This window comes from Rousettus aegyptiacus, unplaced genomic scaffold, assembly GCF_014176215.1.
Source record: "Rousettus aegyptiacus isolate mRouAeg1 unplaced genomic scaffold, mRouAeg1.p scaffold_m13_p_10, whole genome shotgun sequence".
Classification (NCBI taxonomy): Eukaryota; Metazoa; Chordata; class Mammalia; order Chiroptera; family Pteropodidae; genus Rousettus; species Rousettus aegyptiacus.
In genome coordinates this window covers 92,307,609-92,319,222 of record NW_023416285.1, presented here as the reverse complement: position 1 = coordinate 92,319,222, position 11,614 = coordinate 92,307,609, and the positions used below count along the sequence as shown (strand labels likewise).

At 35.5% G+C, this 11,614-nt stretch overlaps 1 protein-coding gene across 3 annotated transcripts in view; it reads left to right on the top strand.

The window, feature by feature from the left end:
- Nucleotides 1-11,403, top strand: part of OPTN (optineurin) — a 38,119-nt gene extending 26,716 nt beyond the window's left edge. The window contains exons 12-14 of one of the 3 annotated variants that reach the window (XM_016134422.2): nucleotides 3,106-3,236; nucleotides 4,266-4,348; nucleotides 7,724-11,403. In XM_016134422.2, coding sequence (XP_015989908.2) covers nucleotides 3,106-3,236; nucleotides 4,266-4,348; nucleotides 7,724-7,851 — 342 coding nt within the window. In that variant the 3' untranslated portion in view covers nucleotides 7,852-11,403. The remainder of the gene's footprint in view (nucleotides 1-3,105; nucleotides 3,237-4,265; nucleotides 4,349-7,723) is intronic. The other 2 variants (XM_036228182.1, XM_016134424.2) reach the window with 2 other exon arrangements.
- Nucleotides 11,404-11,614: the final 211 nt, after the last annotated feature.

The window sequence follows — 11,614 nt, the reverse complement described above, 5'->3', positions numbered from 1 at the left end:
GGGTTTTTTTCACCCTTTCCAATTATTTCTACTTTTTATTTCTTTTTCTTGCCTTATTGCACTGGCTGGGATCCCAGTACAATGTTATGTAACTATGGAGATGGCAAGCAGTCTTGCCTTGCTCCCAGTCTCAGAGGCTGTGATTTCAACCTTTCGCTATTAAGTGTCTGATGTTTGCTACAGCCTTTTTGTAGGTATCACTTATAGGTTTACAGAATTTCCTCCTATCCTTGTTGCCAGAAATTTTAATTTTGAGTGGATGTTGAATTTTATTTAAGAAATGTTTTTTCTTCATATGATCATATAATTAGATAATTTTCTGCTTTTTTCCTTCACTTATTAATATCATAAATCACATTGATTTTTTAAATATTAAACACTTTGCAGTTCTTGAATTATCTTCTGTATATATTGCCAAATTTGGTTAGCTCATATTTTTATCTATATTCTTGAGTAAGATTGACCTAAAATTTTCCTTTTGCTAATGTCCTTGTCAGGTTTTGATATCAGCGTTATGCTAGCCTCATAAAAACATGTTAAGGCACATTTCTTCTTTTTTTGTTCTCCGGGAGAATTTATGTACAGTTGACTGGTGTGTGGAGTACTTGGAGGAGAGTTTATTAGTGAGAATACAAACTGCCTGAGATGTAAAATCACAGAAAGAGGGTAAAACCTTTTTCTTTTTAAATAATTACGGATCTCAGAGGTGGGTTTAGGATAATTAGGTACTAAAATATTTTTATTTTTGAATTATACAAATTATACTACTCATTATGAAATAGGATTTTTAAACTATACAAAAAATGTATGAAGTAGAAAGTGGAAATCCACCTCTTCCCAATTCCATATTGGTGAGCGTATAGCGTAGTAAAATCTCTTCTGTTTTCATTTTGTTTGTTTGTTTGCTTAATTAAAAATGAGATTACACTATACCTTTTGTACTACAACATTTTTACTCATGCTATATCGTGGACATATCTCATTATTGCAGGCACAGGTTATTTTTTTAATGGTTGCATAATGTTCCAAAGTATGCATTACCATGGTAGATCTAACCAGCCCTTAATTGCTAGACATGTAGGCTGTAACGATAATTTTGTTACCAACATGTATCTTTGTGCACTTACAGAATGGTTGAGACACAGAGTTTGCCTGTTTTTAAGTTAAATACATATTACCAAGTTATCTTCCAAAAATGCACATCCAAAATTATTCTCTCACCAAATGCAAATGAGAGTTCCTGTTTCTCCATATCCTTGCACCAATCTTTTAAATGTTTCCCAATGTGATAAACAGATTATTTAAAAAAAATAATAATAATGTCAATGGTTTATTGTTCCCTAAACACATACTCATTACCAGCTGCCAAAAGTCGCTGACCCAATGAAACATGGAAGTGGTTGACTGAGCTTAGGGCTGTGATTGTATTTCTACAGGAACAGAATCTCAGCCTGAGCTCTTTACAGCATTTCCTTTGGGTACCTAATGATACTGCAGTCATGTACTTCCACCACATTCCCTACAAAGACATTTGTTTCCATGGATACTCTTTTTCATTCATTCAACAACGCTTCTTTGAGCCCCTATAATATGTTAGACACTGTTCTCACTGCTGAGTAATAGGAATGAACAAAAGTAAGACCTAGTTCATACTGGCTCAACAAGTGGTAGAAGTAAGATGCTAACTTGAATTTAGGTCTGACTCAAAAAAGCCCATGATCCATCAATGAAACCATAAAATGTTGGATCATTCACAAATGGCAGGAAGTCCCTTAAAATGATTTCTTCACATAAATTTTTTGTAATTACAATTATGATAGAATATTAATATTGTATTAATCTTACTTTTAAAAATAGTGGATAAAAATTTATATCCTAGAATCACTAAATTTGAAAAGAAAAACCTAATTTTAAATATAGAAAGTTAAAAATTGGTATTAGAATAATTCACTCTTAAGTAGTTCATTTTTACTTTATAATTTTATAACAGAAGAAACTTATCTCTTTCTAGGTAACAAATTTTGCTCCAAATCTAGCAGCTAAAATAACAAGCACTTGTTATTTCACACATTTCCTATGGATCAGGAATCCAAGAGCAGCTTAGCAGGGTGATTCTGGCTCAGAGTCTCTCAGGAGGCTGCACTCCAGATGGGCTACAAGACCCATTTCCCAGATGGTTCACCCACATGGCTGTGGGCGGGAGGCCTCAGTCACCATTTGGGCCTCTCCCTCCATATGGCAGCTTCAGCACCCTCATGACATGGCAGCTAGCTTCCCCCAGAGCAAGTAATCCAGAAGAGAACAAGGCAGAAGCTATCGTGTATTTTATGACCTAGGCTGAGAAGCCACGCAGCATCATTCTGCAGTATCCTAGTGGTTACACACGTTAGCCCTATTCATTCTGGGAGGGGACATGAGGTTATGAATACTAAGATGTGAGGGTCAGGAGGGCCATCTTCGAGGCTGCCTACCACTGTGGGAAGTGACATGGTATAAAGAAGAGTCCATAGTATATGGGCTTCAGTCTGGGTTCAAATGCTGGTATGACCTAACGAATTTCCCCAAGATTAAGAGCCATTAAACTTGTAAATGTAAAATGAGCATAGCGATTCTACATTCTCGGATTCTTGATAAAGTGAAATAAGATAACATAGGACATCACAAATGTTTAGAATTTAATAAATTGCATCTGCTTATTATTATTTTAAATTTAGCTTAAGGCCAGCCTTCATAAATATACCCAACAGAGTAAATAAACCATTTACTATATTAAGCTAATCCTGAATATTATTTTTTAAAAAGAGACCAGAGCATTTTACTGAATTGATGGTACATACAGTATTTAAACCACCTATATCAGTAATTGCTGGGTTCTAATTGTTTACAGAGGGAGCGCGCGCGTGCACACACACACACGCACACACACACACCTCACGTTTTCTACTTGAAAGAGGTTAGAAAATCATGGTTACTACACCGGTTCTAGCAGGAACATGTACCTGTCATTTACAAGGCATATCACAGGCTGCAGCACTGCCTGTCCATCAGCAGGTGAGCTGTAGAAAATCCACATCAGGTAGTAACTTCTGTCTCTTCCTCTAACAGATGGAGGTTTACTGTTCAGATTTTCATGCTGAAAGAGCAGCAAGAGAAAAGATTCATGAAGAAAAGGAGCAACTGGCATTGCAGCTGGCAATTTTGCTGAAAGACAATGATGTTTTTGAAGATGGAGACAGGTAAGGTGAAGACTTAGAGCCCATTTCAGCAAAGGCTCTAGGACAGGTGACCTGTCAAAGATAGTTCCTAACTTGAGCTGTAAGACTAGCTCAGAATCCACGTTATTGGATTGTGTTCCTAACATTTAGTTTGACTTACAAGGCTTGGCAGTGTCTTGTGGGAACATGATCAAGTTCTTTGCTCTTACATAAGCTGTAAAAACATGACATTATGAGTTCAAAGTCATATCCTGCCATTGTCATGGGTGAAATAGTCCTCACACTTTAAATAATTCTGTAATATGTCTTAAAAGAAAATACTGCTAAAATTACTTCTTTTAAATTTTCATTTTGAAAAAAACTTGAAATACAGAGAAATAGGAATAGAAAAATACAAAGAATATGTACCAATATGTACCCTATTCAGAACTGACAGTTACTGACATTTATTTGTTTCAAGTATATTTTTATTAAAAGACAAAAAGAAGTTGTAGATGAAGTTGAAGACTTTTTTTGTTCCCCATCCCTCATTTCATTCCTCTCCTCCTTTCCCTATACTGCCTGGAATGTGGTAGGTAGCATCCCCATCTGTTGCATACTTTTACACATCTATGCAATATCTTAAATCATGATAATATTAATTTCTTTGTACTTGTTACAAAATGATCAATAGAAGTATTGTTCTGCAATTTGCTTTATATAACATTGTGATTTTGAACTCTGCATGTATATATATGCAGATTTAATTCGTTCTGTTTATTTGCTCTGTAATGTCTTGTTAGGAATATGCCACTTGTTTTCTAATCCATCTATCCATCAACAGTTTGGTTATTTCCTAACTGATTTTTTTAACCTTAATTCTTATTTACATTTACTACATCATGTCCTAGTGCTAATAATATTTACAATTCAAGTCTTAAGTTCTGGTTTCTGTGCACCTTGGCATTGCAGTTTAGCTCTTTTTTTCTCCTACTTCTGTTGAATGTCTGCCTAATGTTGTCATATTTCAGGATTTTAGACTATCACACAGAGTGTTGCTTTTAATCCCAGTAGGCAATCCTTGATGGAAATGCAGAGCCGTCATGGGGCGAGAACCAGTGACCCTGACCAGCAGGCTTACCTCATTCAAAGAGGTAAGCCATGCACATTTCTAGGTTTTCAGGACCCTGGGGAATAACTATCCTACAAAGAAGATGCTTGAAAAAAAATTCCACTACATCCTACGTAATGGATTCCAAACCAAGCTACCAAAAATATAACACCATCATCAGTCTTATTTCCACAGTGCCCCGATCTCTATTACCTACTGAATCCAGACCAGACTCTTCAGACTGGCAGGTAAAGCCTGCCATAGCCAAACTTTTACTCCTTCTCTCATTCTGGTCCTCTACAGAAATTAGCCAACTGAACCACTCCCTGCTCCTTGAACTTGCCTTAAGCTCATATACCTACATATACTTGTTTATGTGGTGACCTTCACATAAATGCCCTTCCCTCACTCATATCCTTGTCTTCCTCTAGTCTCTCCAGTGAACTCTCACCCCATATTTAAAACCCATTTCAAATGGCATCTCTATGAATCCAAGGGTGTGACCTCTTCCTCCTAAATTTCCAAAGTACTTTCTTCCCATTTTGATACTTAGCTGCTATTTATATTATAATTATTTATGTGTTATAAATATGCATTTAAGTCCTTTAAATAAGCTCCTTCACAGCTGATATCTTCACCTACTGCCTGGTGTTATGTATATAATAATGTTACCATTTATTGAGAGTTTACTATGCGTGACCATTGGGCTGATCACTTTTCACACATCATTTCACATGATCCTCACAAAATTTCATCAGGTATATATTATCACAGTCTCTCAGAAGACAAGGTTAAATGACTCAGGATCACAAGGCTGGTTGGGGGCAGAACTGGATATGGAACCCAAGCTGACCCTTAACCACTCACTACATGGTACTACATGGAATAGATTGTCATTTAAATCTGTACTACACTCAGATTTTAATATACTGAGTGAAACTGATCATGACACTCCTTAAAAGTATGTGCTGTGTTTATTACATACATGGTTTTAATACACTAGTAACAGTGTTCTACAATTTATAATATATCACTGTCTTAATAGTACTGAAAGAGAAGTGTTATCCTTGATTGTAAATATTGGGGGGAAAGTCAAAGGATCAAAGACGGGCATGGGAAGAAGAAAAGTTAATAGCAATGCCAGTAAGAAGATTCTGGGTTTAGGATGCCATTCTAAATTTCACATAAAACTGGTTCTTTAATTTTCTTTTAATGTTGGACCAGTCTAAGTCCCTTCCACATACCAACTGATCACTGAAATGGAACTACATCACAATGTTAGCAGCAGCAAGAAAGTAGTATTGGTATGTATCGTTAACTATTAAATCTTGCGGAAATTTCTCTAAGTATTCCTTTTACCTCCCATCTCCCCCTGTGCCCCCACCAAAGTTCTCTTACTGGAAAAAACAGGCTAAAGTAGACATCAGAGGTAGTAATTCAGGGTACTAGTAAACACAGTAATCATATGGCATATGGCATATGCAGAGGTAGCAGCATTAGGGCTGACATAAATATTAGACTCAGGCATTTTTAGCATCAGTGGATAAAGCCACGTTCTTCTCTGAAAGTTGCGTTTACTCACTTGAGCACTGCCATGCATTTTCTCTACTCTGATTTTAAATATCCTAGGAACACCAGTATACCTCATATCTAGAAGTACCTACTCAATTGCCGTAGGTCAAAAAGAGCAATCTCATGCACCTGGATTTCTTAGGGGAAGATTGTCCTTCATAACTATATAAGGCAAGTGCTTATTTACATTAAAAAGGAAAAGAACTGGTCGAATACTCTTTACTTTATAATTTAAAAATCATCACAAAGTGCTAATTTCTTCATAATTATCCTAAGAATCTTTTTGTCTTATAAAAATCAATATTCCAGAGACTGTCTTAAGATTATTTTTTTAGTTTCCTAAAAAAGCTGCCTTAAAGAAGAACCCCACCCCCACCCCCATCAATATATTTCATCTAAGTGTCCACTCTGGCCTAGGACACTTGGCTGAGCACAAGGGAACAAATGGGCTTGGTCTCACCCATGAGGGCTTACTGTCCAGTTGGAGAGGCAGGATGTGCACATAAAAAGATGAATTCATAACATAAGATGATACTGAGGTAATAGAAATAATACTGCTAACGTGTGGCTACTGTCATGCTACAATGGCAGAGTTGAGTAGCTATGACAGAAATTATATGACCTGTAAAGCCTAAAACAGTTATTCTCTGGTTTTTCATAGAAAAAGTATACCAACTCTTGAGCTATAACAGTGAAACCATTAGAAAGCTTCCTGATTCAGAAATCATGACTTGTGATCCAGATTTCTATTTAAGGGTGCTTATAAAGTTTGCTGAACACAAACTATCTGTAATAGTCTCACATGTTATTCAATCAAATAACATGCTCAGAAGCAATAAACCATGACAGTTACCTCCACTGTCATCCTCCAAAAACAAACATTTTGAGGGCTGAATGAAAGTCTGGCGACTTAGGTGGACACTCTAAAAAACCAAAATGGTTTGCATTCGTCCAGCAGTGTCAGATCAAGGTGATGCCCAGGAGCCAGAAGTCATTCCAGCATTGATCACAGTTTGCACATGTGGGACTCACCTAGCGTCAAGGCTTACTTCAAGCATTCTTAGATTTAGACTTGAACCACAGTCCAACTCCAAAACTGAGGGAAATGAGAGGACTCATTCTTCAATTTCTTCTCCTCACTTACATTGCCTGGATAACCCTTATTCATTCTTAAGTCTCCTCTCAAGTGGCATCGGTCTCATCCAGGGGGCCTGTCTGCATAGAGGAGTCCGAGCCAGGTGCCCTTCTCTGTCCTGTCACTAAACCAACTTTGTGCATGATAGTCATGGCACTTCTCTCATGCACTGTGCTGTCATTTATCTTGTCTGACACCCCCATCATGTCTGTATCCCTCTCCTCCCTCTCACAGGGTGCTCAAAAGTATCTGCTGAATGAACGTAATTATTGTCTGTGCTTCTGAGAAGGTGCATCCTGTTCTAGGATACCACCCTCCACATTCTGGTCATCATTTTTTCCACATACTCTCCTTCTCTTCAGCTTATATCCTCATCTATCTCTTATCTTCTCTCAGATATTCTAGTTCTTACTAGAACATGTATTGGCCTGTATCTAGAAGGGAAACCATATATTTTTACATACCTAGAACCTGGAATAGAGCCTGAATCCTAAAATAACAGGGAAGCGGGTACTGTTTCTGGAGACATTCTCTGTGTGTGTAGATTACTTCAGTTATAGACACAGAGATCCTGGATTCACTTCCCACTAGGTATTGATTGCAAAGCTTTACTGATGTTAAAATTAGCCATCTATTATTAAAATTAATCGAACAAAACGATTTGCAACATGGAAGGAATGGAATAACATTTAATTTAATGTTTACTCCCAGGAGCTGAGGACAGGAACTGGCGGCAACAGCAACAACAGAATATGCCAATTCACTCTTGCCCCAAATGTGGAGCACTCCTGCCCGACATAGATACGTTACAGATTCATGTCATGGACTGCATCATTTAAGTGTTGACGTTTCACCTCCCCAAACTGTCGGTAAATGTCCGAGTTTTTTTCCTCCAAGAGTTGTACTTTTGTGTTATTTGTTTTCACTCAAATATTTTGGCTCATTATGTTTTTTTCGGGAGAAGGAAACTCGATATGCTCCACCTAGGACATGTTTTATGGGTTACCATAAACTCACACAAAATAGAATCCTTAACGTACCGCTCTTCTAATAGGTTCCTTTCTTATTTAACGTTCAGTTTATGTGAGCACTGAACTGTTCATGCTGCTAATAAGTATGTGACATCATGAGAGAGTAAATGTAATTAGGTGGAAGAAGTCTCACTGATAAATTTTAAGAACCTTATAAGAAGGCAGGAGAAATGAAATGGTCACAGATTTCAAGAAAAACGTCTTTGAAGTATTTTCTAAATGAATTATACTGTTATTTCCCATCTTCTACTTAAAAAATATCTATGTGTGGTTGTGTGTATATGTGTGTGTTGTAGTGTTACTGCAGCCACAGTGATTGCACCAAAGTTATGAATGGCTCTTTTCATGTGAGCATTGTGAGCTTTTACTTGATCATCAGAACAAAGGAAAAAATACTGGCATGAAGTAGATACCTTAGACTTGCTGGATTTGAGATAACTATTAGAAGTACAAAGAAGTTATCTTTGTTCTTTCATTATGCTGTAGGTATGTGGACTTGTACAGTAAAGAGTTTATTAATTTCTAAAAAGTACAGTTGTTCATTCATTTTCTTCCTGGATCAGGCAATATATTCATACTCACAAAAAATAGTTATTGCAAAATAAAATTTTGCTTATGAATCTTTCACATTGCATTTTCTGGAATTAGCTTCATATAAGCTTCATATAACCTGTTTAAGCTTATTACTTGATTCAGATCTGTTTTGTTAATTCTGTGACTATGAGCAAATCCCTTTGTTAGAGTTAGAAATTGTTCTTGCTAAGACAGTGAGAAGATAAGGATGTGCCATATTTTGTAAACCTACAGTTTACCAAAATTAGTTTATACTGGGCCATCATCTGTAAAAGATACATCTATCCTAAAATATTTAGAAGAAAATTAAAGTCTCCCCTCTGTTTGGCTTTGTCATAAGAATCTCTTCTAGACAAACTTGATTTAATACACACTTACATACACATGGAATCAAACTTGGAATCAAAATATTTAATTATATCTTCATGCTAAGAGAATGCACTGTACAAATTTAACCGTAATTTAGATCAAAAGATTCCCCCACTTCACCCCAGGGAGAATGTCTATTAAAGTCATCGGTTAAAGAAGAAGTCTCAAGAGATATTTAAAAGTATTTTAAACAAATAAAATGAAAATATAACATCTAATTTGGGGGATGTAGCAAACGCAGTGCTTAGCAAGAACTCTATAGCATTGAATGCATATACAGAAAAGAAGATCTAAAATCAATAATCTAAACTTCCACTTTAAGAAACTAGGAAAAGGATGGTAAATTAAACAAAAATAAACAGAGGAAATAAATAATACAAACTAGAGCAGAAATCAATTAAATTAAAACCAAGAAACCAATAGAGAAAATCAAAAGTTGGTTCTTTGAAACGATCAATAAAATTGATAAACTTCTAGTCAGGTTTACTGAGAAAATAGAAGATATAAATTTACTAATATCACCAGCAATAAGCAATTGAAATTTGAAAATTAAAAACACAACATTTACATTAGCACTAAAAAATGAAATACTTAGGTATGAATCTAATATGTACAAGATCTGATGAAAAAATTCAACTAAATAAATGGAGAGAGATTCCACGTTCATGGATAAGGAGACTCAATATTGTCAAGATGCCAGTTTTTCCCAACCCAATCTATAGATTCAATGCAATCCCAGTCAAAATTCCAATGAGTCATTTTGTGGGTAACAACAGGCTGATTCTAAAATTTATATAGACAGGCAAAAGACCCACAATGACCTACAATATTGCAGGAGAACCAAATTGGAGGACACTAACCAACTTCAAGAATTACCATAAAGCTACAATAATCAAGACAGCATGGTATTGGTGATAGAATAGACAGATATATCAATGGAACATAATAGAGAGCCCAGACATAGACCCAGATAGTCAACTGGTCTTTGATATAGAAGAAGGTATTCAATGGAGAAAGGATAGTATTTTTAACAAATGGTGCTGGCATAACTGGACACTGATCTTACACCTTTCAGAAAAAGTAACTCAAGCCACAGACTGGGAATCGATCTTTACAAAACAGATACCTAATGAAGAATTAGTATCCAAATATACAAAGAACTCTCAAAACTCAACAGTAAGAAAACCCAATTTAAAAATGGGCAAAATAGGTACTTCACCAAAGAAAATATACCGATGGCAAATAAGCATAGGAAAAGATGCTCAACATCATATTTAATTAGGGAATTGTATTAAAATGAGATACCACAACACACTTATTAAACAGCTAAAATGCAAAACAATAACCAAATGCTGGTGAGGATGTGGAACAATAACTCTCATTTATTGTTGGTGGAAATGCAAAATAGTCTTTGGAAGACAGGCAGTTTCTTGAAAAACTAAGCGTGCAATCTTTGGCATTTACCCAAATGAACTGAAAACTTATGTCCACACGAAACCTGGACATGAACATGTATAATAGCTTTATTCATAATTGCTAAAACTTGAAAGCAACAACGATGCCCTTCAATAGGTAAATGAATAAACAGACTGTGGTGCATCCAGACAATGGACTATTATTCAGTGCTAACCACAAGAAGACATGGAGGAACCTTAAATGTATGTTGCTAAGTGAAAGAAGCCAATTTGAAAAGGCTACACATTATGATTCCAAATATATGACATTCTGGTAAAGACAAAATTATGGAGACAACAAAAGGATTAGTGGTTGCCAAGAGTTGGGAGGGGAAGGAGGGATGAATAGGTAAGAGCACAGAGGATTTTTAGGGCAGGGAAACTATTCTGCATGATACTGTTATGGTGGATACATTTGTCAGAACCCATTGAATGTATAATTGTAAAGAGTGAACCTTAATGTTAACTATGGATGTTAGTTAATAATGTATCAATATTGGCTCATCAATTGTAACAAATGTCCCATACTAATAATGAAAGATGTTAATTATAGGGGAAATTGTATGTGGAACTCTTTTTTTCCACTAATTCTTCTGTAATCCTATAACTGCTCTAAAAAATAAAGTCTATTATTTCCTAAAAAAAATGAGAAAAATAACTTTGAAGTATAAGGTCATTTAATATGAATAAACATAAAATGCACTGTGTGTATTATAAAGATTCTTGTGAAGATTGGCTAACACTTCTATTTGACCCATAATTAAAGGGCTTACTTGGAATTGTCTTTAATGAAATATCAAGTTTATTATGCTATCATTAATTCAGTGGAGGAAAGCTGATATAAACAGTTGCAGCATTTAAGTGTAACAGGAATCAAATATGTAAACCAATATTCAAGTATTTTAGTGGAACAAAAGGTACCCAAACTGCTTTGCTATGAAAGGCAAATAAAAAGTAGATATAATTTAACAATCTTCTTTGGCATCCTTTGACTTACATAGTTTATTAATTTATTGAAATGATATTATATACTCTTACTATGAAATTTTGTCATTGCTGAGTAATTTATTATTTTTTTTCTAGTTAAGTAATTGCACAGATGTGAAATACAAAAAAAATATTGATCCGGGAACTCTAAGTTAGCTGACAGATTTATGTGACAATCTTGTCTTTTA